At 37.5% G+C, this 27025-nt stretch overlaps 1 protein-coding gene across 9 annotated transcripts in view; it reads left to right on the forward strand.

Annotated features, from left to right (window-relative positions):
• Positions 1–27025, forward strand: part of LOC145548494 (low affinity immunoglobulin gamma Fc region receptor II-like) — a 45589-nt gene that overhangs the window by 7119 nt on the left and 11445 nt on the right. For 4 of the 9 annotated variants that reach the window (XM_081598956.1, XM_081598957.1, XM_081598961.1 and 1 more), the window contains exons 1-4: positions 20862–21087; positions 24542–24577; positions 24744–25007; positions 25081–25326. In XM_081598956.1, coding sequence (XP_081455082.1) covers positions 20862–21087; positions 24542–24577; positions 24744–25007; positions 25081–25326 — 772 coding nt within the window. Of the gene's footprint in view, positions 1–11578; positions 11733–15047; positions 15084–15249; positions 15514–15586; positions 15833–15916; positions 16127–17079; positions 17155–18586; positions 18686–19015; positions 19225–20861; positions 21088–24541; positions 24578–24743; positions 25008–25080; positions 25327–25408; positions 25582–27025 lie in introns of those variants that run through there. The other 5 variants (XM_081598954.1, XM_081598955.1, XM_081598960.1 and 2 more) reach the window with 5 other exon arrangements.

Consider the following 27025-nt stretch of genomic DNA (forward strand, 5'->3'; position numbering starts at 1 on the left):
GGCATAGTTGTTCATATAACAGCTATACGTGCAATATATATATATTAATATATATATATATATATATATATATATATATATTATATATATATATTATAGCTGACTGTATAGCTCAACAGGTAAGTCACCAGTCTTCCGGGGACCCGGGTCGAGGCCAGGCTGGGGCTGGGGCAAAGTTACAACGGTGACATTGAGCTGTCAGTGTGGGTCTTAGGCAAGCTATGCCTACCTCATACCATGAGAACACAAATAAGCACGACATGCCGGCTCAGACGGCCAAACAAGGTCTGCATCAGGTGCTGGGGAACCAGAGCACCTGATGAAAAATGGGCTACTGAAACAAGACGAAAATGGGCGAGAGGTGAAAACATGGATCTGTTGGAATGCTACTACTCAAATAACCCTAGTCAGAGGGGCTACATGCAAAGACTGTGGGAGGAATGGTTAGCTCGACATCCCCAGTCAACACTAACTGCCAAACAACTAGTAGCTCAGTGTTCCAACATCCGCAAACGATCCCTACCAACACCATAACAGAAACCAATGAGCTGATATACAACTCAGCATCAGTGATCCTTGAGATGCTTGGTTATAAGAGCAACCTAAGATCAGGCTAAGATCAAGATACAAGGAGGAAGTGAGTCAACTGTCAGAGCTCCAAAGGGGTGCAATGAAAAGATCAGTATCCAGAAGTACAGCCAGATGCCCATACCTGAAGCACTCGAAACTGCCAAACAAAGGCTCCAAGCCTTGGCCAGCCGCCTAAAGAGATACACGAGAGAGAATGAAGCCAGGAGGATTAACCGGCTCTTCGCCACCCAACCAGCTAAAGTGTACTCTCAATGGCAGGTAATAACAACAGAGCAGACCCACCCAGGCTGGAGACTGAACAATACTGGAAAGGCATATGGGAAAGGGAGGCGTCCCACAACAGCAATGCACAGTGGCTAACCTCTCTACGAGAGGAACCTCCCTTAACAAGCCCCGGTAACCATCACTGTGGCAGATGTCCAAGACAGAGTCTTGGGTATGAAAAACTGGACAGCACCAGGACCTGACATGATCCATGCCTACTGGCTTAAGAAACTCACTGCCCTCCATGAGCGACTGGCAGCTCAACTGAACCAGCTGCTACAAAATGGGACTGTACAACATCAATAGGACTCTAGAGCCTTCATTGCAAACTCGATGGGGCTGTGGAAAACCACCCTTGAAGCCAACTGCAAGCCACTTGCACAAGTGTCCATCAATATGGCATATACCAAGGAGATGCTCTGTCCCACTGCTGTTCTGCATAGGCCTGAACCTCTCAGCCAATCATCAACAAGACTGGCTACGGATACCGACTCAAGAATGGGGCCACGATCTGTCACCTCCTCTACATGGATGACATCAAGGTGTACGCCAAGAGCGAGCGAGACATCGACTCAATGATCCACACCACTAGGATCTACAGCACTGACATTGGGATGTCATTCGGACTAGAGAAGTGTGGTCGGATGGTTACAAAGAGAGGGAAGGTCGCCCACACAGAAGGGGTCTCACTCCCAGAAGGAACAATAGCAGATACAGAGCACAGCTACAAGTACCTGGGAATACCACAAGCAAATGGCAACCTCGATGAGGTCAAAGGAAAGGAGCCACAGCCAAATACCTCCAACGAATAAGGCAAGTCTGAGAAGCCAGCTTAATGGCAGAACAAGATCCGTGCAATAACAGCTATGCCTTACCAGTAATCAGATACCCTGCTGGAATAATTAGCTGACCAATGGAAGAGATGAAGGCCACGGATGTTAAGACTAGGAAGCTACTAACCATGCATGGAGGGTTCCACCCAATCCAGCACCCTGAGATTGTACACGAGCCGTAAGGAAGGAGGCAGAGGACTAGTGAGTGTGAGAGCCACTGTCCAGGATGAAACATCCAAGATCCATAAATACATCAAGGACAAAGCCTCAACGGACGATGTGCTCAGCGAATGTCTCAGGCAATGGGAACAGACGACAAGGTGCTGGAAGTACCATCATGGGAGGACAAGCCCCTACATGGGATGTACCACCGACAATAACTGAAGTGGCTGATGTCAGGAAAACCTACCAATGGCTGGAGAAAGCTGGACTCAAGGACAGCACAGAGGCTCTAATCCTGGCCGCCCAGGAACAGGCCCTAAACACCAGAGCATAGAGGCTCAGATCAACCACACCAGAAGAGACCAAGGTGTAGGTTGTGCAAGGAGGCCCTGAGACAGTCCAGCACATAACAGCAGGGTGCAAGATGCTGGCAGGGAAAGCATACATGGAACGACATAACCAAGTGGCGGGCATAGTGTACAGGAACATCTGTGCAGAATATGGACTGGAAGCCCTGAGATCAAAGTGGGGAACACCCCCAAAGGTGGTGGAGAATGACCGAGCTAAGATCCTGTGGGACTTCCAGATCCAGACAGACAAGATGGTGATGGAGAACCAACCGGACATTGTGGTGGTGGATAAAGAACAGAGGAAAGCCGTTGTGGTGGATGTAGCAATACCAAGTGACTACAACATCAGGAAAAAGGAGAAACTGGAGAAATACCAGGGCCTCAGGGAGGAACTGGAAAAGACCTGGAAGGTGAAGACCACAGTGGTGCCTGTGGTCATCGGGGCCCTCGGGGCAGACAGTCACCCCCAAACTGGAGCAGTGGCTCAAACAGATCCCAGGAACAACATCAGACATCTCAGTCCAGAAATTTGCAGTTCTAGGCACAGCCAAGATACTGGAGGAGAACCTCAAGCTCCCAGGCCTCTGGTAGAGGACCCGAGCTCAGAGGATGAAACAGACCACAAACGGAGGGTGAGAAGGGAATTAAAAAAAAATTTTTTATATATATATATATATATCATTTTAGCTGCAGATTCAAATAAAATCTAAATGGTAGCTTTGAGGTGAGATGAACCATTGGGTCTGATTGTTGGTTTAAATATTAAATCAAGATTCTGCATATTTCATACATTAGAATAAGCATCCCAATAAGTCTAGTTTGTCAGGCTAAACATACGTTTTGAATATAATGACCTTTAAGCAGGTATTAAACATGCATTTACAACTTAATATTTTATTGAAGAATTATACTAATTACAGTGTCATGTCTTCATCAACTATATAGATCATTCTCATAATTAACATAAATAAAAGCTTTCAAACATCCATCTGTCTGATTAAACTATAAAATATGTTTCATTTTGTGATAAAGTTCCTGAAATAAATGGCCTTTCCAATAATGTTCACATTTTTACATGGGCCTGTATTTGGTTACAGAGTGAACAACATGCATCATGTATTAAATCACTAAACAAACGGGAGCCACTACTGATGTCATGAGAAGGGAAATTTATTGGAGATGAAATGACACTGAAGAGGTGATTGACTGAAAACAAAGTACATTTTTGAACTTTTGAAAAATAAAGGCTATGACATACTCTAACTTAGACATCTGGAAATAGCAGAGGCTAAAAGGACTTTCAGATGGCAAAGAGTCTCAACTTCCTGACATAATGAGGATTCAGCTGTGGCACTTTCTTTCAAAATGTTAATGCTCACTTCCCAAGGCCACCTGTTTTTTGTTTTGTTTTTTACTAAATAATTTACTAAATGACAAAATGTTGCTGATCCAAATGAATTGTGTAAAGCAAATAGAATATGCTAGATGAAAAAAGTGAGTTTTATTTAGGGAAGGAAAAGGTAATTTTATTTATACAGCACATTTTCAGCAACAAGGCAATTCAAGGTACTTTACGTGGATTAAAAGGAAAATACAAACAAAATAACAAACCAAAGGAAAGAGCAAAAGAAGAAAAAGCTAATAATGTTGATCCAAAGTATATAAACTAGATACTCCTGTTATGGGTTGCTAGATAAATATAAGTAAGTATCGTTTGGTCTAATTCCTAACTAGTTATATTTAAACTCATTCTGGTTGTTTGATGGGATGTACAACATCCTGAAATATACACAGACATTTAAGTTAGCCTCCAAACTAAGGTTGTCTTGGAGATGATGTCCTAAATAAAATGGCTCAACTTACCCAAGCCTCCCTACTGTGTTTTTCCAGAGAACGATCCATCTGTGGTCTATTCTGCTGTTAGAAGAGACGATGTGAGTTATGGAGAGATCGTCATCAAAAAGAAAGAAAGAAAGAAGCCAAAGACCAGAGGTAAAACTGCTCTTCATCTCCTTCCACTCATCTTCTCAGTGTTGGATGGTTCCGCTTGGTCTCAAATGTGTTGTTTTGGTGGTGAGGATGGACGCAGCTGGACCCAGGTAGTAGTGCAAAAATGATGGTTTTAATGGTGATAAATGTTCACAAAGTCCAGGCAGCACAGGTGAACAGTGAAGCAAGGAACTGAGACAGTGGAATGAGACTGAACACAAAGACACGATATGCAACACATGACTGACAGGGAGCAGGGGACACAGGTGGGGTAAAATGCATAGGAGATAATCAGGGAAAACAAGACATGACTGTAATTAATAAAGGGGAAGACGTGACAACACAGAGACTCAATAAACACAAAAATACTCACAAGAAACCAAATCCTCACACCACCGTCATTGCATATTGTTGACAGTATGCAATGACAAATACATAACAAAGTTGTAATAAACAGTGGATGAGGCAGAAAAATAACTTGCGACAAAGAACTTTCTGGAATCCTGTTAACTTATAAAATCCTTCCACTTCGTATGTCTCTGAACACTTCATTGGTTATAATTTGAATAATTTAAATCCAGAATCTCATCTATTATAATGCCTGAAGGAGGACATGGAAAAAACAAAACACAATCCTGACTTACTTTCTCAAGAGCCTGCAAAAGTTTATAGAAATCCAGTGAAAGTTTACGCCGGCAGCTGGGGTTGCCAAAATTCCACCATAAAACAAACAAAAAAGATTTTATCTGTAGTACTATATAATCTACTGGGGCACTATCCAATATAATCATACATACATCATACTCAACAGGAGAGGGCCTGCCTTCTCCTGCACTCGTCAGTCATGATAAATGGTTGGATCCCTGAAGTCATATGCTACCTCCCATCCGGGCCCCACCCAGGCCTCCCGCCGCTCCCCCCACCATTCCTCGGTAAGATACCGGCAGCTGTGGTTTTCCCTTAGTAAAATTGGACATATCCTTTGGTAAATCAAAGATGCTGACGGTAGTGAAAGATTAGGTTACCCAACTTCACCTTCGTCCAAGCAGCAGGACCAACCATACAGTTCTCTAAATGTATGACAAATCTATGGTTGACGTAAAATGAAATAATCCCAAATACATCTTTTAATCAAATTCACTCATAATGATCGTGGCGTCCGCTGTAGGAGTTTGCCCGGCAATCACTGGATCACCAGTTCGATGCCTGGTCTTCCTTTGAGATTTCAGTTTGATATATCAAAGTCATTATAGATTTTATTACTAATAAACAAACCAAAGTATCACACCAGCATTCGAATCTATGTAAATTACTTTTGGTTTATGGATTTACATCATAGATATAAAAATCAGCAAGGGGTGGCGCAGGCTTGAAGCACAACCCATGTATTGAGGCCTTAGTCCTCAGAGCGGTGGTCGCAGGTTTGATTCCCGGCCTGGTGACATTTGCCACATGTCTTCCTCCTCTTTCATAACCCTCCTTCCTATCGAACTACTTTCAAATAAAGGCCACCAGAGCCAACAAAACCTTTATAAAGACATCAGGAAAATTTGGAGTTTTGGCTGATTAACTCCATTAATTTTAAGGTAATTAGCTGCAGGCAATACAATCATCCCTTGCTGTAACGCGGTTCACCTTTCGCTATCTCGCTGCTTCACAGATTTTTTCTGAAAGCTGAGAGGCTGTTAATATTCTGTCCTACTACGTGGTTAGATGGACCCTTTTTTTGAGCACCTGCCCCTTTAGTGGTCTCTGCACGGCCCTGATGAACGGTGATAACTAACTTAAATTGCTTGTACCATTCGGACAGAAATCTGTCTGAACCAGGAGATTTGTTTGTTTTAAGCTTTGTAATGGCATTGATATTCGCTATTAATCTTTGATTTCAATCACAAGACAGAACAGGTAGGTTAACTTGTTCAAGGAATTGTTTAATTTGCTGCCCATCTTTTAAGCTTGGTTGTGTGTATAATTGTTTATAGTAAGTTTGGAAAACTTGTTGGATTTCATTTTGTTTTCAGAATTTGGGTCCCTTATTTTGTATGTTGTGTTGTCTGCTTGTTGTTTTTGTAATTTTCTCCCTAAGAATTTAGCAAATTATTCATAATATTTTTGTTTAGTATAAATAATCTTTTTTGTATTTATTGTAGATACATTGCATTAAGTTTATTTTAAGCTTTATGCTCTGTTCTGGTTTTAATTCTTTCTTATGTTTTGTCTCAACCTCTTTTATTTCATTGTTTAATTCTAATAGTTTCAATTGGTTTGCTCTCTATTTTTGAACACAAAAAGACATAATTTTACCCCTCATAACTGCTTTTAGTGCACCCCAAACTATTTCTGAACTAACCTCTCGGTTATTGTTTTCTTTTAAAAATGTGTTTATGTCAGATTTAATTAATTTTATAAATCATTCAGTGCACCCGTATTTAATCTCCATTGTGTATTTTTAGGGTCCTCGTCTAATTTTAAAGTTAGTAACAAGGGGGCATTATCAGAGAGGTCAATGTTGCCTATCTCACAGTTACATATCTTATGACAATCTCTTTTAAAAGTAAAAAAATAAAATCTATTCTAGAGTATACCGTATGTGCATGAGAGAAATGAGTATAGTCACTTTACTTTACATTTTTGCATGGACTCAATTTAAATAAATTAAGTTGTCACCCATTTTTATTCCAAGTGTTTATTCCTTTAATTTATGATTAGTACAAACAACAAGCTGCTGAGAATTAAGTTTTGTTCACTTGGACTCTAACTAAACATCAAACATCCCTCATTTAATCAAATGTTTAATTTCATTTATTGAGTGTATTAATGCTATAACTGTAAAGCTGAGCTATAGAAAACACAAAGAATAAAGACCAATACTTGATCATTCAGAAACATTTATCAGTGTCTTCATCTGCAACCAACAGTTCTAAAGTTATTTTTATTCCTTTTCTACTCAGAGCTGCTCTGATGTGAAAGAAGAAGTGAAACATCGTCTTGTTTCTGCCATCAGGTCATACTGGTTGGGCCTATCTGTGGTCTGGTCTTTAGTTTCTTGTTATTTTCTGCTTAGTGTTGAAATGTTTCCTCTGTGAAAATGATCGAGTTGTTTGTGGTTAACTTCCTGGGTTTAGATAAATTTCCATGACATCTTTAGTGACTCACTGAAAAGGTGTCAAGTTAAAAAAACCTGCTGCTGTTTATAAAGCATTCTTCATAATGGTGTATATAACCTTTTAAAATGAATGTGGCCTCTGAGCAGCAGCTGTATAGTAATGAATGTTTGTTTCATTTTTTAGGAACTGACCCACATGCAGTTTATGCATCTGTGAAGACAAATGATGTTAAAAATCATCAGAGAAGCAGAACCAGAGGTAAAACTCTCCAGATTTATGAATGTATGAACTATTCCATGGTTTTTGCTTTAAATGCAGATGATGAACTTAGTTATGTTCAGAATCAACTTTGGTTGGTCATAAAGGTGTAAACATTTTCTTCTTCTGAAGTTGAATCCTTCCTTTTCCTTTCACACGTCTCAACAGTCTGATTCCCACTCCAGTTCTCACCCATGCATTGATGTATAAAATGTTACATTTTTGCACTTTAACTAATTTTACATATAAAATGATGATATGAATGTCAACCAGGGCAACGACAGGGACAGCAATGCAATGACCAATAAATCTAATGTCTAGTTTCCATGTTTTGGGTCGAAACTGCAGGTTTAAAAAGGAAATTTGCTTCAGAATATTTTGAGCTGGATTTCATTCAATGATCAAGAATCAATTCTTTATTTTCTATTTTATTTGAAAGTTGTTGAGGTCAAAACAGGTGAAAAAATTTAAAATGCAAGCAAGGAAACAATAAAGGTTATGAAAACGTAACCCAATAACACAAAATTAGCATAACCAAAATTAAATACCCTTTTAAGTAACTACAATTATCATTGAAACTAACTATAAAATATCCAAACATATTTAAAGTGCTATTCAGTGATCATTTTAAACTTACTTTTGTCAGTTATACTGTAGCTCCCAGTTCACATTTGTCAAATTAATTTTAGCTTCAATACCTTCAATACCTTATTTATATATATATATATGGCACAATATAAAATTTTAACCATGGTGTTTTCCACTTAGTTTGTATTCCATAAATATTGTCAGCAGTCCGGCAGCTCTAATCTGTCCCACTCAAAGTTTGGACTAACAATTTGTGGCTCATTCAGCAAATATAATCTGCAGCATCTTTTCTGGACTTAGACCATCCTGTCCCTTACAAAAGGATATATTTAGCCATGTTTTACTTGAAATATACTGTAGTCTGGTTCTGATGCAGCTGTAGAAAACAACTCCCAACCTTGTTCATGTAACCCAAAAAGAATCAATGAAAATGGAAAATTTAAAAAGAATAAATGAAAAAGGGATAAATAAAAGTAGATAAATGAAAATGGGATAAATAAAAATAGTTAAATGAAAAGAGATCAATGAAAATAGATACTGGAAAATAGATAAATGAAAATGGCAAAATGAAAAACAGGTAAATGAAAATTAAAAATTGGAGCCAGATAAATAAAAAAACTGAAAATGATAATAAATAAATATAAATGAAAATAAAGATGCAAATTACTCATTTATTTATTAATTTTACTCTACTTATTTTTCCTATATCTTTATTTCTTTAATTTTGGCAGAAATGGTTACCAAACCATTGGTAACCAATGGTTTTATTTTGTTTGCGCCAAAATAAAAAAGAAAATTACAATAAAACTGTCCATAAAAACCCACAATAACGGTCAAAACTGCAAAACAACATATTAACAAACAATAAAAAAACATGTGCCAGAAATCTCAACATAACCAACAAATTTCAGTGAACTTTCCCCTAACCTAGTCACAGCAGCGCAGAACAGCACTGAGAGGGGGAAGCAGAGGAGCTACGAGGGCTGGAATGAACTACAGAGGCCAAGGAAGCACAAACAAGGCAGAGTGCAGAAAGGTGATTCCCGCAGGCAAAAATAACTAAACAGCAAATGAAAATAACTGAATGAGATAAAAATCACAAATACTCAATATAACATGAATTAGAAATAATAATTTAAAAAAGCACATTTGTAACTGTTACACGGGGTCATCCTGGACAGGTCATCCTGGACAGGTCGCCAGTCCGTCGCAGTGGACATCACTATTCCTTCAGTTGCATTTTTTAACTATTATTTTACCAGGAATGTTTGGAGATAAAATCTTTTTTTATTTTTTTATGGAGACCCAGCAAATAGTCACACCAGTGTACATTATATTAATGCAGATCTAATTTTCTTGAAATGATCTTGTGATTTCAGAGTTTCCACCAGAGTTTCCTAATCTTCACTGAGTTCATCAGTCACATCAAGATGACCAGCTGCCAGAATTCAACTCGCGCCTCCAGAGCCAAAGTCTTTGTTTCTCAGTGGTTTTTTGTTTAGATTTTCTTTGTAACTTCCTTAGCATAGTGCTAGCAATAGCTCATTATGAATCTTTCCCTACAGATATTAAAGACCGTCAGATTTTTGCTCTGAGCTAATTGTGTGAATGATGTAAACTTTCACTATTATACATAATTCACTTTTTGCATCTTTCTGTCCTTTCATTTAGATATCTCCTGTTTCTAGAAACAGTCCAAGAGCTCAATTATTTTTGAAGTCTGTGTTTCTGTCTTTTGTTATGGCTCAGACAATGTTGGCAACAAGCAGAGTTTAAATTAATAATATAAATGTGCTTCAGATCTGCAGTGTTTAATCCTTCAGTGGTTGTGGCTTGATGGTTGTTCAGGAGGCTCCACTTCTGGTTCAGAGATGTTTGTACCACTCTGAGTCTACTTGTATCCATTTTCACGTGTCTGAGGTGCTAATACTGTAAATATTGAGTTGGGAGGGCGTGGCCACCAACAGCTCATGTGCATAATTTTGATGTAGCATTAAAACAGGACATTGCTTAATAATGTCCAGGCAGAACTGGTCTGGTGAAATCTAAATATCTGTATTAAATATAATGAATATGTTTTATATAGCCCAGAGACTTATCCTAGCTTGTTTAAGGAAGCATAAGACACCGTTTCTTTATATTCTTTATGTTTTAGTCTTCTGCTATTTTTTTTCTCCTTCTACAATATTTGTGCTATTTCACCCATTTAACTTCTACAGTGTTTTGCCCATTCTGGAAATTAGTGCTATGAAGTTTTTGGTTTATTAATAAGTTATGTAATAATTCAGAGCGCAGCAAAGTGTGGTTACATTTGTTTGGTTTAATTGTGATTAGGATATGACCCTTTTTGAACAGTAATTTCTTTTGGAATTAATAAAGTTTTTTGAATTTGAATTGAATTTGAAATTGAAATCTGAAATTTTGGGAGCAATGTCATGCAGTAGCAAAATGTACCGCTAGAGGGCAGAAGTGGGACACTATGGGACTGACGGTGCATCATGTCTGTGTAGATCAGTGTTTCTGAAACTTTCTCAGGCTGAGGACCAATTAGCCCATTTAACAAACACTCATGGACCACCTAACCTGAAATTGACCCTGTGGTAACACAACTTAATATATGATACAACCTGACGTAAAAATATTAGTCTCTTAACTCACATATTGTTGTTTTCTTAGTTCATCCTAATGAGTGGTGCTGTTGGTAAATGTGATGAAAACCATGAACACGTCTACTTGGGCATTTTGAGTTATTTACAGATTCTGAAAGTATCTAAGCTTTCCAATGATGTCAAACACATGGAGATAAAATAAATAAGTTGTTCTAACACAATCCTTTGGTAAGCTAGCTGTAGCGTCACACACAAGGTAAAAAGCTCACAAAGTTCAATTGATCTGTTTGGATCAGACAGATCCAAATGGCTGATGAATTGGTGCAGATTTCTCTGTAGATGTGGACCAGGAGGAAGTGCGTTCAGACCCCAGCAGGTGAAGTGATGCTAATTTAAGTGGAGTTGTTTAATTTCATATATTCTAAGTTATTGGGGCCTCAGTCAGTGGTTTGTATCACTACAGAGAAAAAAGTTAGATGCAATTATCTGCTTTATGTGTGATGGGATCTGGATTCACAGATCAACTCGTGAATATTAACTAAACCACATAAAATATATGGCTGATTAGCCTTCTTCAACATGATTATAATTTGATGGGTGAAAATAGAATATGACAGATTTTTTATGCTGTCAGTCAAAATGATGGATAATAAGTCTAGTGCGACCTCTGCCTCTCTCAGCCCCTCCTCTCTCAGCCCCTCCTCTCTCTCCCCTCCTCTCTCTGCCCCTCCTCTCTCTCTCCCCTCCTTTCTCTCCCCTCCTCTCTCCCCTCTCTCTCCCCTCCTCTCTCAGCCCCTCCTCTCTCTCTCCTCCTCTCTCAGCCCCTCCTCTCTCTCCCCTCCTCTCTCTGCCCTCCTCTCTCTCTGCAGCAGACGGACCAGCAGCAGGAAGTAGGCGGCTCAGTGAGCCGTTCTCAGCTTCAGCCAAACATCGTCAGGTCACTGAGAAGAACAATGGAAGGAACATCTCACTGTCTGATCTGTAAGTAAAGTTTTAGTCTCTTTCTGCTGGATCAGCATTTCTCTCTGTCTGAGACACTGGAGACATTTTACTGGATGGGATTTAATAGGATCTGGTGATAGAATCACTGTGGGGCTGGAGGTTTCTGTGGATGAAATGAATCTAGCTGCTAATAAAATGCCAGGAAATGTTTGTTGTGAATCAACACTACATAAATAACGGAACAGCTCAGTCAATGTAACCTTTATTAACAACATCTTAAAATAAAAACAAAGCTAACAAAATTAAGTCTGACTTACATAACTTCAGAGTACATTCCCAGATAGCACATGATATAAAATCAACGTTGAAAAATAGTTAGAATCATTGATTTTTGGTTGAAGTCGACACTGACGGTGGATCAACCATCAAACAATCATCCAATCAAACCGTTGAAACTGAGTCATTCAATCAATGTTTTGTGGTTGAAATCTGATGACTGAAATGCCAAGGTCTGATTAATGGTTGATTTTGGTTGAAGTCGACAAATGACGGTGGATCAACTATAAAACACACTCTAAAAAGAAAATAGTTGAACCAACTTAATTGAATTGCTTCTGTAGGAAACAAGCAATTCAATTAAGTTTTTTCAACTGAATTTATTAAATTTATCCAACCTAATTTATTAAGTTTAACCAATTCAATATATTATAATCATCCAACTCAATTTGTTAATTTATTTTTAACAAATGTATTAAGTATGTTTAAGATAACAGATTTAAGTCAGTCTTAGTCAAATCATTTAGTTTACTTCAAAAATGATAAATAAACTTAAATAGCACTTTTCCAGTCATTTTGACCCCTGAAAGTGCTTTACACTACAGTCACGTTCACACATTTATTTAATGCACAGATCAGTTGGGGTTAAGTGCCACATTGACATGTGGCAGCTGGAATTGAACCGTCAACCTACTTAATTATTTCAAGTAAAGTCAAAGTGAAAAGTTCCTTTAGGTTAAGATTTGAAAGTTTTGAGTTAAATAAACACAAAAAGGTAAGTTGTCATAGCAAAAGCAAAAGAATTAAGTGAAATTAATGTAAATAAGTCCATAAGATGAACTGCATCGAATCCAGTGTGTTTCAGCACTGGTCCTCCAAGCCCTGCAAGTTTCAGGCATTTCCCTAATTCAGCACACATGATTTAATTGATGTCTGATTAACGGAGTTTTGCTGAAGTGAAAACACGCAGGTCAGTTTGCCTTGAGGACAAGGTTTGGGAAGAACTCGTGATCTAAATGTTCAATCAATGGAAATTATTACTAAGTGGGGGTTAATCATGTTTCAAATTATGCACTACCTGTTGAGAACAGTGGGTTGTGATTCCTTTATGTACATTTTCTTACTTGTCTGTAAATATTATTACTGACTGTACATAATGTGTTGACACAAAAACATCTACAAGTCTCTACTAGGAGTTGTACAGTCCGACTCCCCCTTTTTACACTAGTGGTTTGTCCCAACCAAACAGCCACTTTGCTGCTGGCTTGTTTGCAACTGGCTTCTGAATTGAATTCTCCTCTGAGCAGTTTTATGGTAAGTTTTTCAATATTACTTTGATCTTAAATGTGTTTATTGAAAAATAAGGGCATTGCTTTGTGCCCATACTAATCCTGGTTATTTTGGGGCAAAACAGATATTTTAAATAATTGAGGTCATGTCTCATTTTGTATTATTTTCATCCTGCCCACCGCTCCAGGCCTAAGTATGAAATCCTGTGAGATTTGTGAGATTTGAGTTTTAAAATAGGGCGGGGCCTATTGTTTGGTCTGGGAGAGCATGTGGTGGATGAGGAAGTGTAAGGCTGGGCTTTAAATTGTTGTGATAGTAATCACTTGTTTTTCGTTTTTTTATTATGATGTGCTTAGGGACGTGCTTAGATGTGTCTCTGTTCCAGAACAACCGAGTTATATATTTGCATGTCAGTCTGCAGCCATCAAGAAGTGCAGAAGGTTGTTAATCATCCACAGATTAAATCCAGGTGAGGCAGAAAGGAAACACTTAAAACATGTAAGGCACTAAACCTGAAAATGACTGATTCAGTCTGTTGTTTCTTGGATTGGTAACTGGTTAAACTGAACTGGTCTATTATTACTGGTCTGGGATCTTTATCAGCACGTGGACATTTTGTAATGAATTTAATAAACTTATTTGGAAATATTTGTAGATGTTTGAAGATTAAACCAGCTATTTGATGGAAGTTTGTTCTGTATAAATTATAATTTTTTCCAATTACAGTATAAATCACCTTTTGCTCTATTTATATCTCTCTGGTGTGTTAAATAAACCCTGATCCTCCCTGAGTTTTATCTTTAGGTTTTCTGATAAACAGCCTTTATTTTAAATATTGATTCCCTCATTTTAACATGAGTGCAGCATCATAAATCCAACACTAGACTGCAGCTTCAGGTAAATGTAGTTGTAAACATTAAGATGAATATAAATGAAAGATTAAGATGTATATTAACAGTGAGTGTACATGGGGAACTATATGGTTAGTATTTGTTCTCAAACCTGTAACCAGTACACTGTTTAATCTTTCAATGTCTTTCAGAACTTTTCAAATGTTTATCATATTTCTAACCGGCACCTTCCTCACTTTTATTTTTGTTTTTCAGCCGTTGCTCTGCAGTTTGACTGAAAGCTGACTCTTGAGGACTGCAGTAAAACCGTCAAGTGGCTTCATTACACGCCAGAATGAGAGGAAAACATCACAAGGAATCAAAGTGACGCCAACCAGAGTGAAACTGGGGTTACCACAACTTGTACTGTTTCCCTGGTTCATACAGTACAAAGCTTAACCTCATGGACTCTGTTCTTCTGTGGACAATAGACTGTTATTCTGACAGTCAAAAAGGAGTCAAATATGTTTAAAGATCTGTCCTTCTTTTCTTAAATAAAATGTTATATCAAACCTATGTTGTCATTTTTAACCTTTTGTACACAGTTTACCCATGACCTGCCAATAATATAGTGTTTAACACCAGTGAAGAAACTTTTAGTGGTATATTATGTAGACCTATCAGACCTAAAAATGTACATAAATCTTTAGCTTTCATTCAATATGAAATCAACCCAAATATGCATGTAGATCCACGTTCAGATGAAGGTTGAATCAATGTTGATATAATGTCAGTTATGGTTGAAACCCTAACGTTGATTCAATATACAAGTCACCGTCCACTTTCAATGTTTCAAAATCAGCGTTCAACGTTGATTCAATGTTTCAATCATTCTGTGCTATCTGGGATGTGTTCATGTTCAGCTTTAGTTTATAATATATTTTTTATTTTTCTCTAGTTCTGATCTTCTTGCTGAGCTGCTCAACAGATGAAGGTTGGTGAACTTCTGTTACATTAAAATGATTTTAAATATTCAAAGATGTACTTTGGATTAAATGTTACATCTGAGAAATTAATTTAAAAATGATTTTGATAATTATTGAATATGATGCTTTTTAGTTTTATTAATAACTGAAATCATGATAATTGAATCTCTTCAGTCTCTCCAGCTGCTCTGACTCTGAGTCCCAGCAGATCTCAGTTCTTCAGAGGAGAATCAGTGACTCTGACCTGTGAGGATGGATGGACTGTGAGGAGAAACACGACCTTAGAGACCAGGACTCAGTGTGGAGATGGATTTGGGAGATCAGCTGGTTCTACCTGTGAAATCACCATGTTCCCATTAGACTCTGGTGTGTACTGGTGTGAGTCCACATCTGGATCCTCCCCCAGCAGCAGCAGCAGCATCCAGCTCTCTGTCTCTGGTAAGATCAGACTGTGGAGTTAGTGTTGCTGTGTGGAAATGGATGAAATGCTGTAGTTTGTCTCTGTGTTGAGGTGGATCAGTGATCCTGCAGAGTCCTGTCCTCCCTGTGATGGAGGGAGATGACGTCACTCTGAGCTGCAGAGCAAAGAGTCCAGCCCACAACCTCCCAGCTGCTTTCTATAAAGATAAAGTCGTCATTGGTCATGGAGCATCGGGAAACTTTACTCTTAAAACAGTGAAGAGATCTGATGAAGGCTTTTATAAATGCAGCATCAGCGATCAGGGAGAGTCTCCATCCAGCAGAATCTCTGTGGAAGGTCAGCAGGACTGAAAATATTGATTAACTTTGGTTTTTATTAGAAATTGATGGGCAATTATTGAATACAAAAACTTTATTTTAGAGAAACCATCATCTGCTTCTGGTCCTTCACCTCCATCTTCATCTTCACCTCCATCATCATCTTCACCTCCATCATCATCTTCACCTCCATCATCATCTTCATCTTCCTCCCAGTCTCATCTCTTCATGCTCCTGACTCCATCATATGTGATTTTTGGGTTTTACTCCCTGATTCTGGTTCTGCTGATTCAACTGTTGAGAAAATCTGAAGGTGAGACAAACCTTTGTTCCTCCATCCAGTTTTATCTAAAAACAATAATTACAGTTAATTTTAATCCATTTATTTCTATTTTTTGTAACTAAAGACGTTAAAAGAGAACGTTACTTAAGGCTACAACAGACTTCATGCAACGTTCTGAAATCGGTTCTTACTGACGTGACAAAATGACATCATCTTGTTGTCAGAGAGTCGTCTGCCGAACTCGACACCAGACCCAGTCGAACCATTTCAGAGCTCTGATTGGTCAGAAGTTAGTTGTGCTTCATGCAGAAATGCTCTCAGACAGCAATGTTGATATTAAATAGATTAAGTTGTCACACATTTTTATTCCAAGTATTTACTCCTTTAATTTATGATTAGTACAAACAACAAGCTGCTGAGAATTAAGTTTTGTTCACTTGGACTCTAACTAAACATCAAACATCCCTCATTTAATCAAATGTTTAATTTCATTTATTGAGTGTATTAATGCTATAACTGTAAAGCTGAGCTATAGAAAACACAAAGAATAAAGACCAATACTTGATCATTCAGAAACATTTATCAGTGTCTTCATCTGCAACCAACAGTTCTAAAGTTATTTTTATTCCTTTTCTACTAACTCAGAGCTGCTCTGATGTGAAGGAGAAGTGAAACATCGTCTTGTTTCTGCCAGCAGCTCATACTGGTTGGGCCTCTCTGTGGTCTGGTCTTTAGTTTCTTGTTATTTTCTGCTTAGTGTTGAAATGTTTCCTCTGTGAAAATGATCGAGTTGTTTGTGGTTAACTTCCTGGGTTTAGATAAATTTCCATGACATCTTTAGTGACTCACTGAAAAGGTGTCAAGCTAAAAAAAACTGCTGCTGTTTATAAAGCATTCTTCATAATGGTGTATATAACCTTTTAAAATGAATGTGGCCTCTGAGCAGCAGCTGTATACTAATGAATGTTTGTTTCATTTTTTAGGAACTGACCCACATGCAGTTTATGCATCTGTGAAGACAAATGATGTTAAAAATCATCAGAGAAGCAGAACCAGAGGTAAAACTCTCCAGATTTATGAATGTATGAACTATTCCATGGTTTTTGCTTTAAATGCAGATGATGAACTTAGTTATGTTCAGAATCAAACTTTGGTTGGTCATAAAGGTGTAAACATTTTCTTCTTCTGAAGTATGAATCCTTCCTTTTTCCTTTCACACGTCTCAACAGTCTGATTCCCACTCCAGTTCTCACCCATGCATTGATGTATAAAATGTTACATTTTTGCACCTTAACTAATTTTACATATAAAATGATGATATGAATGTCAACCAGGGCAACGACAGGGACAGCAATGCAATGACCAATAAATCTAATGTCTAGTTTCCATGTTTTGGGTCGAAACTGCAGGTTTAAAAAGGAAATTTGCTTCAGAATATTTTGAGCTGGATTTCATTCAATGATCAAGAATCAATTCTTTATTTTCTATTTTATTTTGAAAGTTGTTGAGGTCAAAACAGGTGAAAAATTTTAAAATGCAAGCAAGGAAACAATAAAGGTTATGAAAACGTAACCCAATAACACAAAATTAGCATAACCAAAATTAAATACCCTTTTAAATAACTACAAATTATCATTGAAACTAACTATAAAATATCCAAACATATACTCTAAACATATTTAACGTATATATATATAAATCCAATATTGTTCTGAAACAATATAAAATTTTAACCATGGTGTTTTCCACTTAGTTTGTATTCCATAAATATTTTCAGCAGTCCGGCAGCTCTAATCTGTCCCACTCAAAGTTTGGACTAACAATTTGTGGCTCATTCAGCAAATATAATCTGCAACACCTTTTCTGGCCTTAGACCATCCTGTCCCTTACAAAAGGAAAATATATATAGCCATGTTTTACTTGAAATATATTGTAGTCTGGTTCTGATGCAGCTGTAGAAAACAACTCCCAACCTTGTTCATGTAACCCAAAAAGAATCAATGAAAATGGAAAATTTAAAAAGAATAAATGAAAAAGGGATAAATAAAAAGTAGATAATGAAAATGGGATAAATAAAAAATAGTTAAATGAAAAAGACATCAATGAAAAATAGATAATTGGAAAATAGATAAATGAAAATGGCAAAATGAAAAACAGGTAAATGAAAATTAAAATTTGGAGCCAGATAAATAAAAAAACTGAAAAGGATAATAAATAAATATAAATGGAAATAAAGATGCAAATTACTCATTTATTTATTACTTTTAATCTACTTATTTTTCCTATATCTTTATTTCAATGGTAACCATTGGTTTTATTTTGTTTGCGCCAAAATAAAAAAGAAAATTACAATAAAACTGTCCATAAAAACCCACAATAACGGTCAAAACTGCAAAACAACATATTAACAAACAATAAAAAAAGAACATGTGCCAGAAATCTCAACATAACCAACAAATTTTAGTGAACTTTCCCCTAACCTACTCACAGCAGCGCAGAACAGCACTGAGAGGGGGAAGCAGAGGAGCTACGAGGGCTGGAATGAACTACAGAGGCCAAGGAAGCACAAACAAGGCAGAGTGCAGAAAGGTGATTCCCGCAGGCAAAAATAACTAAACAGCAAATGAAAATAACTGAATGAGATAAAAATCACAAATACTCAATATAACATGAATTAGAAATAATAATTTAAAAAAGCACATTTGTAACTGTTACACGGGGTCATCCTGGACAGGTCGCCAGTCCGTCGCAGTGGACATCACTATTCCTTCAGTTGCATTTTTTAACTATTATTTTACCGGGAATGTTTGGAGATAAAATCTTTTTTTATTTTTTTTATGGAGATCCAGCAAATAGTCACACCAGTGTACATTATATTAATGCAGATCTAATTTTCTTGAAATGATCTTGTGATTTCAGAGTTTCCACCAGAGTTTCCTAATCTTCACTGAGTTCATCAGTCACATCAAGATGACCAGCTGCCAGAATTCAACTCGCGCCTCCAGAGCCAAAGTCTTTGTTTCTCAGTGGTTTTTTGTTTAGATTTTCTTTGTAACTTCCTTAGCATAGTGCTAGCAATAGCTCATTATGAATCTTTCCCTACAGATATTAAAGACCATCAGATTTTTGCTCTGAGCTAATTGTGTGAATGATGTAAACTTTCACTATTATGCAAAATTCACTTTTTGCATCTTTCTGTCCTTTCATTTAGATATCTCCTGTTTCTAGAAACAGTCCAAGAGCTCAATTATTTTTGAAGTCTGTGTTTCTGTCTTTTGTTATGGCTCAGACAATGTTGGTAACAAGCAGAGTTTAAATTAATAATATAAATGTGCTTCAGATCTGCAGTGTTTAATCCTTCAGTGGTTGTGGCTTGATGGTTGTTCAGGAGGCTCCACTTCTGGTTCAGAGATGTTTGTACCACTCTGAGTCTACTTGTATCCATTTTCACGTGTCTGAGGTGCTAATACTGTAAATATTGAGTTGGGAGGGCGTGGCCACCAACAGCTCATGTGCATAATTTTGATGTAGCATTAAAACAGGACATTGCTTAATAATGTCCAGGCAGAACTGGTCTGGTGAAATCTAAATATCTGTATTAAATATAATGAATATGTTTTATATAGCCCAGAGACTTATCCTAGCTTGTTTAAGGAAGCATAAGACACCGTTTCTTTATATTCTTTGTTTTAGTCTTCTGCTATTTTTTTTCTCCTTCTACAATATTTGTGCTATTTCACCCATTTAACTTCTACAGTGTTTTGCCCATTCTGGAAATTAGTGCTATGACGTTTTTGGTTTATTAATAATTTATGTAATAATTCAGAGTGCAGCAAAGTGTGGTTACATTTGTTTGGTTTAATTGTGATTAGGATATGACCCTTTTTTGAACAGTAATTTCTTTTTGGGATTAATAAAGTATTTTTGAATTTGAATTGAATTTGAAATTGAAATCTGAAATTTTGGGAGCAATGTCATGCAGTAGCAAAATGTACCGCTAGAGGGCAGAAGTGGGACACTATGGGACTGACGGTGCATCATGTCTGTGTAGATCAGTGTTTCTGAAACTTTCTCAGGCTGAGGACCAATTAGCCCATTTAACAAACACTCATGGACCACCTAACCTGAAATTGACCCTGTGGTAACACAACTTAATATATGATACAACCTGACGTAAAAATATTAACTCACATATTGTTGTTTTCTTAGTTCATCCTAATGAGTGGTGCTGTTGGTAAATGTGATGAAAACCATGAACACGTCTACTTGGGCATTTTGAGTTATTTACAGATTCTGAAAGTATCTAAGCTTTCCAATGATGTCAAACACATGGAGATAAAATAAATAAGTTGTTCTAACACAATCCTTTGGTAAGCTAGCTGTAGCGTCACACACAAGGTAAAAAGCTCACAAAGTTCAATTGATCTGTTTGGATCAGACAGATCCAAATGGCTGATGAATTAGTGCAGATTTCTCTGTAGATGTGGACCAGGAGGAAGTGCGTTCAGACCCCAGCAGGTGAAGTGACGCTAATTTAAGTGGAGTTGTTTAATTTCATATATTCTAAGTTATTGGGGCCTCAGTCAGTGGTTTGTATCACTACAGAGAAAAAGTTAGATGCAATTATCTGCTTTATGTGTGATGGGATCTGGATTCACAGATCAACTCGTGAATATTAACTAAACCACATCAAATATATGGCTGATTAGCCTTCTTCAACATGATTATAATTTGATGGGTGAAAATAGAATATGACAGATTTTTTATGCTGTCAGTCAAAATGATGGATAATAAGTCTAGTGCGACCTCTGCCTCTCTCTGCCCCTCCTCTCTCAGCCTCTCCTCTCTCTCCCCCTCTACTCTCTGCCCCTCCTCTCTCTCTCTGCAGCAGACGGACCAGCAGCAGGAAGTAGGCGGCTCAGTGAGCCGTTCGCCAAACATCGTCAGGTCACTGAGAAGAACAATGGAAGGAACATCTCACTGTCTGATCTGTAAGTAGACAAGTTTTAGTCTCTTTCTGCTGGATCAGCATTTCTCTCTGTCTGAGACACTGGAGACAATTACTGGATGGGATTTAATAGGATCTGGTGATAGAATTACTGTGGGGCTGGAGGTTTCTGTGGATGAAATGAATCTAGCTGCTAATAAAATGCCAGGAAATGTTTGTTGTGAATCAGCGCTACATAAATAACGGAACAGCTCAGTCAATGTAACCTTTATTAACAACATCTTAAAATAAAAACAAAGCTAACAAAAATTAAGTCTGACTTACATAACTTCAGAGTACATTCCCAGATAGCACATGATATAAAATCAACGTTGAAAAATAGTTAGAATCATTGATTTTTGGTTGAAGTCGACACTGACGGTGGATCAACCATCAAACAATCATCCAATCAAACCGTTGAAACTGAGTCATTCAATCAATGTTTTGTGGTTGAAATCTGATGACTGAAATGCCGAGGTCTGATTAATGGTTGATTTTTGGTTGAAGTCGACAAATGACGGTGGATCAACTATAAAACACACTCTAAAAAGAAAATAGTTGAACCAACTTAATTGAATTGCTTCTGTAGGTAACAAGCAATTCAATTAAGTTTTTTCAACTGAATTTATTAAATTTATCCAACCTAATTTATTAAGTTTAGCCAATTCAATATATTATAATCATCCAACTCAATTTGTTAATTTATTTTTAACAAATGTATCAAGTATGTTTAAGATAACAGTTTTAAGTCAGTCTTAGTCAAATCATTTAGTTTACTTCAAAAATGATCTTAAATTGCACTTTGCCAGTCATTTTGACCCCTGAAAGCGCTTTACACTACAGTCACGTTCACACATTTATTTAATGCACAGATCAGTTGGGGTTAAGTGCCACATTGACATGTGGCAGCTGGAATTGAACTGTCAACCTACTGATCACAAGACAACTGCTCTACCCACATATCCACAGTGGCTTAGTAGGGAATCTGTCCCTGGTTAGCTTGAGTCATTGTGTCAGACGAGGGATGCAAATGTGGTATCAAACTTAATTATTTCAAGTAAAGTCAAAGTGAAAAGTTCCTTTAGGTTCAGATTTGAAAGTTTTGAGTTAAATAAACACAAAAAGGTAAGTTGTCATAGCAAAAGCAAAAGAATTAAGTGAAATTAATGTAAATAAGTCCATAAGATGAACTGCATCAAATCCAGTGTGTTTCAGCTCTGGTCCTCCAAGCCCTGCAAGTTTCAGGCATTTCCCTAATTCAGCACACATGATTTTAATTGATGTCTGATTAACGGAGTTTTGCTGAAGTGAAAACACGCAGGTCAGTTTGCCTTGAGGACAAGGTTTGGGGAAGAACTCGTGATCTAAATATTCAATCAATGGAAATTATTACTAAGTGGGGGTTAATCATGTTTCAAATTACGCACTACATGTTGAGAACAGTGGGTTGTGATTCCTTTATGTACATTTTCTTACTTGTCTGTAAATATAACTGACTGTGCATAATGTGTTGACACAAAAACATCTACAAGTCTCTACTAGGAGTTGTACAGTCCGACTCCCCCTTTTTAACTAGTGGTTTGTCCCAACCAAACAGCCACTTTGCTGCTGGTTTGTTTGCAACTGGCTTCTGAATTGAATTCTCCTCTGAGCAGTTTTATGGTAAGTTTTTCAATATTACTTTGATCTTAAATGTGTTTATTGAAAAATAAGGGTATTGTTTTGTGCCCATACTAATCCTGGTTATTTTGGGGCAAAACAGATATTTTTAATAATTCAGGTCATGTCTCATTTTGTATTATTTTCATCCTGCCCACTGCTCCAGGCCTAAGTATTAAATCCTGTGAGATTTTGTGAGATTTGAGTTTTTAAAATAGGGTGGGGCCTGTTGTTTGGTCTAGGAGAGCATGTGGTGGACGAGGAAGTGTAAGGCTGGCTGCTCCAGGTGGGCTTTAAATTGTTGTGATAGTAATCACTTGTTTTTAATTTCTTGTTATGATGTGCTTAGGGATGTGCTTAGATGTGTCTCTGTTCCAGAACAACTGAGTTAGATGATTGCATGTCAGTCTGCAGCCATCAAGAAGTGTAGAAGGTTGTTAGTCATCCACAGATTAAATCCAGGTGAGGCAGAAAGGAAACACTTAAAACATGTAAGGCAGGTGAAACACTGAACTAAACCTGATAATGACTGATTCAGTCTGTTGTTTCTTGGATTGGTAACTGGTTAAACTGAACTGGTCTATTATTACTGGTCTGGGATCTTTATCAGCACGTGGACATTTTGTAATGAATTTAATAAACTTATTTGGAAATATTTGTAGATGTTTGAAGATTAAACCAGCTATTTGATGGAAGTTTATTCTGTATAAATTATAATTTTTTCCAATTACAGTATAAATCACCTTTTGCTCTATTTATCTGTCTCTGGTGTGTTAAATAAACCCTGATCCTCCCTGAGTTTTATCTTTAGGTTTTCTGATAAACAGCCTTTATTTTAAATATTGATTCCCTCATTTTAACATGAGTGCAGCATCAGAAATCCTACACTAGACTGCAGCTTGATGGGTAAATGTAGTTGTAAACATTAAGATAAATATTAATGAAAGATTAAGATATATATTAACAGTGAGTGTACATGGGGAACTATATGGTTTGTATTTGTTCTCAGACCTGTAACCAGTACACTGTTTAATCTTTCAATGTCTTTCAGAACTTTTCAAATGTTTATCATATTTCTAACCGGCACCTTCCTCACTTTTATTTTTGTGTTTTTCAGCCGTTGCTCTGCAGTTTGACTGAAAGCTGACTCTTGAGGACTGCAGTAAAACTGTCAAGTGGCTTCATTACACGCCAGAATGAGAGGAAAACATCACAAGGAATCAAAGTGACGCCAACCAGAGTGAAACTGGGGTTACCACAACTTGTACTGTTTCCCTGGTTCATACAGTACAAAGCTTAACCTCATGGACTCTGTTCTTCTGTGGACAATAGACTGTTATTCTGACAGTCAAAAAGGAGTCAAATATGTTTAAAGATCTGTCCCTCTTTTCTTAAATAAAATGTTATATCAAACCTATGTTGTCATTTTTAAACTTTTGTACACAGTTTACCCATGACCTGCCAATAATATAGTGTTTAACACCAGTGAAGAAACTTTTAGTGTATGTTATGTAGACCTATCAGACCTAAAAATGTACATAAATCCTGAGCTTTCATTCAATATGAAATCAACCCAAATCTGCATGTAGATCCACATACAGATGAAGGTTGAATCAATGTTGATATGTCAGTTATGGTTGAAACCCTAACGTTGATTCAACATTCAAGTCACCGACCACTTTCAATGTTTCAATGTCAGCGTTCAACGTTGATTCAATGTTTCAATCATTCTGTGCTATCTGGGATGTGTTCATGTTCAGCTTTAGTTTATAATAAATATATATTTTTTTTTTCTCTAGTTCTGATCTTCTTGCTGAGCTGCTCAACAGATGAAGGTTGGTGAACTTCTGTTACATTAAAATGATTTTAAATATTCAAAGATGTACTTTGGATTAAATGTCACATCTGAGAAATTAATTTAAAAATGATTTTGATAATTATTGAATATGATGCTTTTTAGTTTTATTAGTAACTGAAATCATGATAATTGAATCTCTTCAGTCTCTCCAGCTGCTCTGACTGTGAGTCCCAGCAGATCTCAGTTCTTCAGAGGAGAATCAGTGACTCTGACCTGTGAGGATGGATGGACTGTGAGGAGAAACACAACCTTAGAGACCAGGACTCAGTGTGGAGATGGATTTGGGAGATCAGCTGGTTCTACCTGTGAAGTCACCATGTTCCCATTAGACTCTGGTGTGTACTGGTGTGAGTCCACATCTGGATCCTCCCCCAGCAGCAGCAGCAGCATCCAGCTCTCTGTCTCTGGTAAGATCAGACTGTGGAGTTAGTGTTGCTGTGTGGAAATGGATGAAATGCTGTAGTTTGTCTCTGTGTTGAGGTGGATCAGTGATCCTGCAGAGTCCTGTCCTCCCTGTGATGGAGGGAGATGACGTCACTCTGAGCTGCAGAGCAAAGAGTCCAGCCCACAACCTCCCAGCTGCTTTCTATAAAGATAAAGTCGTCATTGGTCATGGAGCATCGGGAAACTTTACTCTTAAAACAGTGAAGAGATCTGATGAAGGCTTTTATAAATGCAGCATCAGCGATCAGGGAGAGTCTCCATCCAGCTGGATCTCTGTGGAAGGTCAGAGGATTTAAAATATTGTTAAACTTTGGTTTTTATTAGAAATTGTTGGGCAGTTATTTAATAAATTGTTTTATTTTAGAGAAACCATCAACTACTTCTGGTCCTTCAACTCCATCTTCATCTTCACCTCCATCTTCATCTTCATCTTCCTCCCAGTCTCATCTCTTCATGCTCCTGACTCCACCATGTGTGATTTTGGGTTTTCCTCCCTGATTCTGGTTCTGCTGATTCAACTGTTGAGAACATGTGAAGGTGAGACAAACCTTTGTTCCTCCATCCAGTTTCATCTAAAATCAATCATTACAGTTAATTTTAATCCATTTATTACCATTTTTGTAACCAAAGACGTTAAAAGAGAACGTTACTTAAGGCTACAACAGACTTCATGCAACGTTCTGAAATCGGTTCTTACTGACGTGACAAAATGACATCATCTTGTTGTCAGAGAGTCGTCTGCCGAACTCGACACCAGACCCAGTCGAACCATTTCAGAGCTCTGATTGGTCAGAAGTTAGTTGTGCTTCATGCAGAAATGCTCTCAGACAGCAATGTTGATATTTAATATTTCCACGAGGTTTCATGAAAAAGCTAAATCTTAATTATACTAAAGTCTTTTAATAGAAACTCAGGATGTCGACCACAGAGGGAACATCCAACGCAGCTCAGGTCGGGTTTCCTCTCCAGAACCGCTGCAGAAATGAGAATCCACACAGATCAGCACTGAAACCCAAACGGGCCGATGTGACGATCTGAGTCACTGCACAGCAAAACAAGGGAGGAAAGAAACTCTGATGATGCTCACTGCAGTTATCAGACCCTTGATGATAACAGCTGATATAAAGAGTTCATGGAGTTTAAAGCCTTTTAGCTGCCAGTCTGGTGACGATTCTTATCAGTTTTCCTCTTCAGCTCGTCTGCTTCCACCACCAGGTTGGGTTTCTGCTGCAGACTAGTGAAGATGTGAAAATGATGTGAAAAGATGTGAAAATGTCACATCTACACCAGAAAAAACAAATCAAATCAAGGTGAAACTGTGTTTATGTTCTTGGATTTGTAGCAGAACTAAAGTTAAAATAGTTGATGAGACTTTATCTGAAGGGATGTGACTTGAATAAGACTAACAGAAGACCTATTGGAAGTGGAGGAGTCTTCATGAATGTTTATGATTGTTGTCATGAAGTGTTGGTCAGTAAATGACACTTAAGTGATGAAGATCTCAGCCTCATGTCTCCACCCGTTCTCGTCTCATTGATCTTGAGGAGTAATTGTTTGAGGCTGTGAGGAAGTATTGAAATATTAAACTCTGCCTGCTCGGTCCTGATCTGATTCAGGAGGAGAACGGCTCACTCACTACTTCCATTCATTTAAAAAAAGTTTTACAACATCAGCTCAGAGGAGCAGAAATGCAGATGGAAATGCTGGAGGATATGTGGGTCGAAACAAGCTGGTCATTTTCACGTGTTATGGAGCTGTGCTCAGCTGTTTTCTCACTGGGGGATAATCAAGCAAAGTGTGGAGATTGTTATTGGGGCCAATGTTGGTCTAAACTTTGAGACTATGTTCTTGGGCAAACAAACAAAATGTGTAAAGGGATTCCATAAAACATATATGTTTAATGTAATGCTAATTGCTAGTAAAAAACCAATCATTCGGAAATGGATGACTGACAAAACCCCCAGTAGAAGACTGGATAAAC

Source organism: Poecilia reticulata, chromosome 18 (genome assembly GCF_904066995.2).
Source record: "Poecilia reticulata chromosome 18, P_reticulata-male-v2, whole genome shotgun sequence".
Lineage (NCBI taxonomy): Eukaryota > Metazoa > Chordata > Actinopteri > Cyprinodontiformes > Poeciliidae > Poecilia > Poecilia reticulata.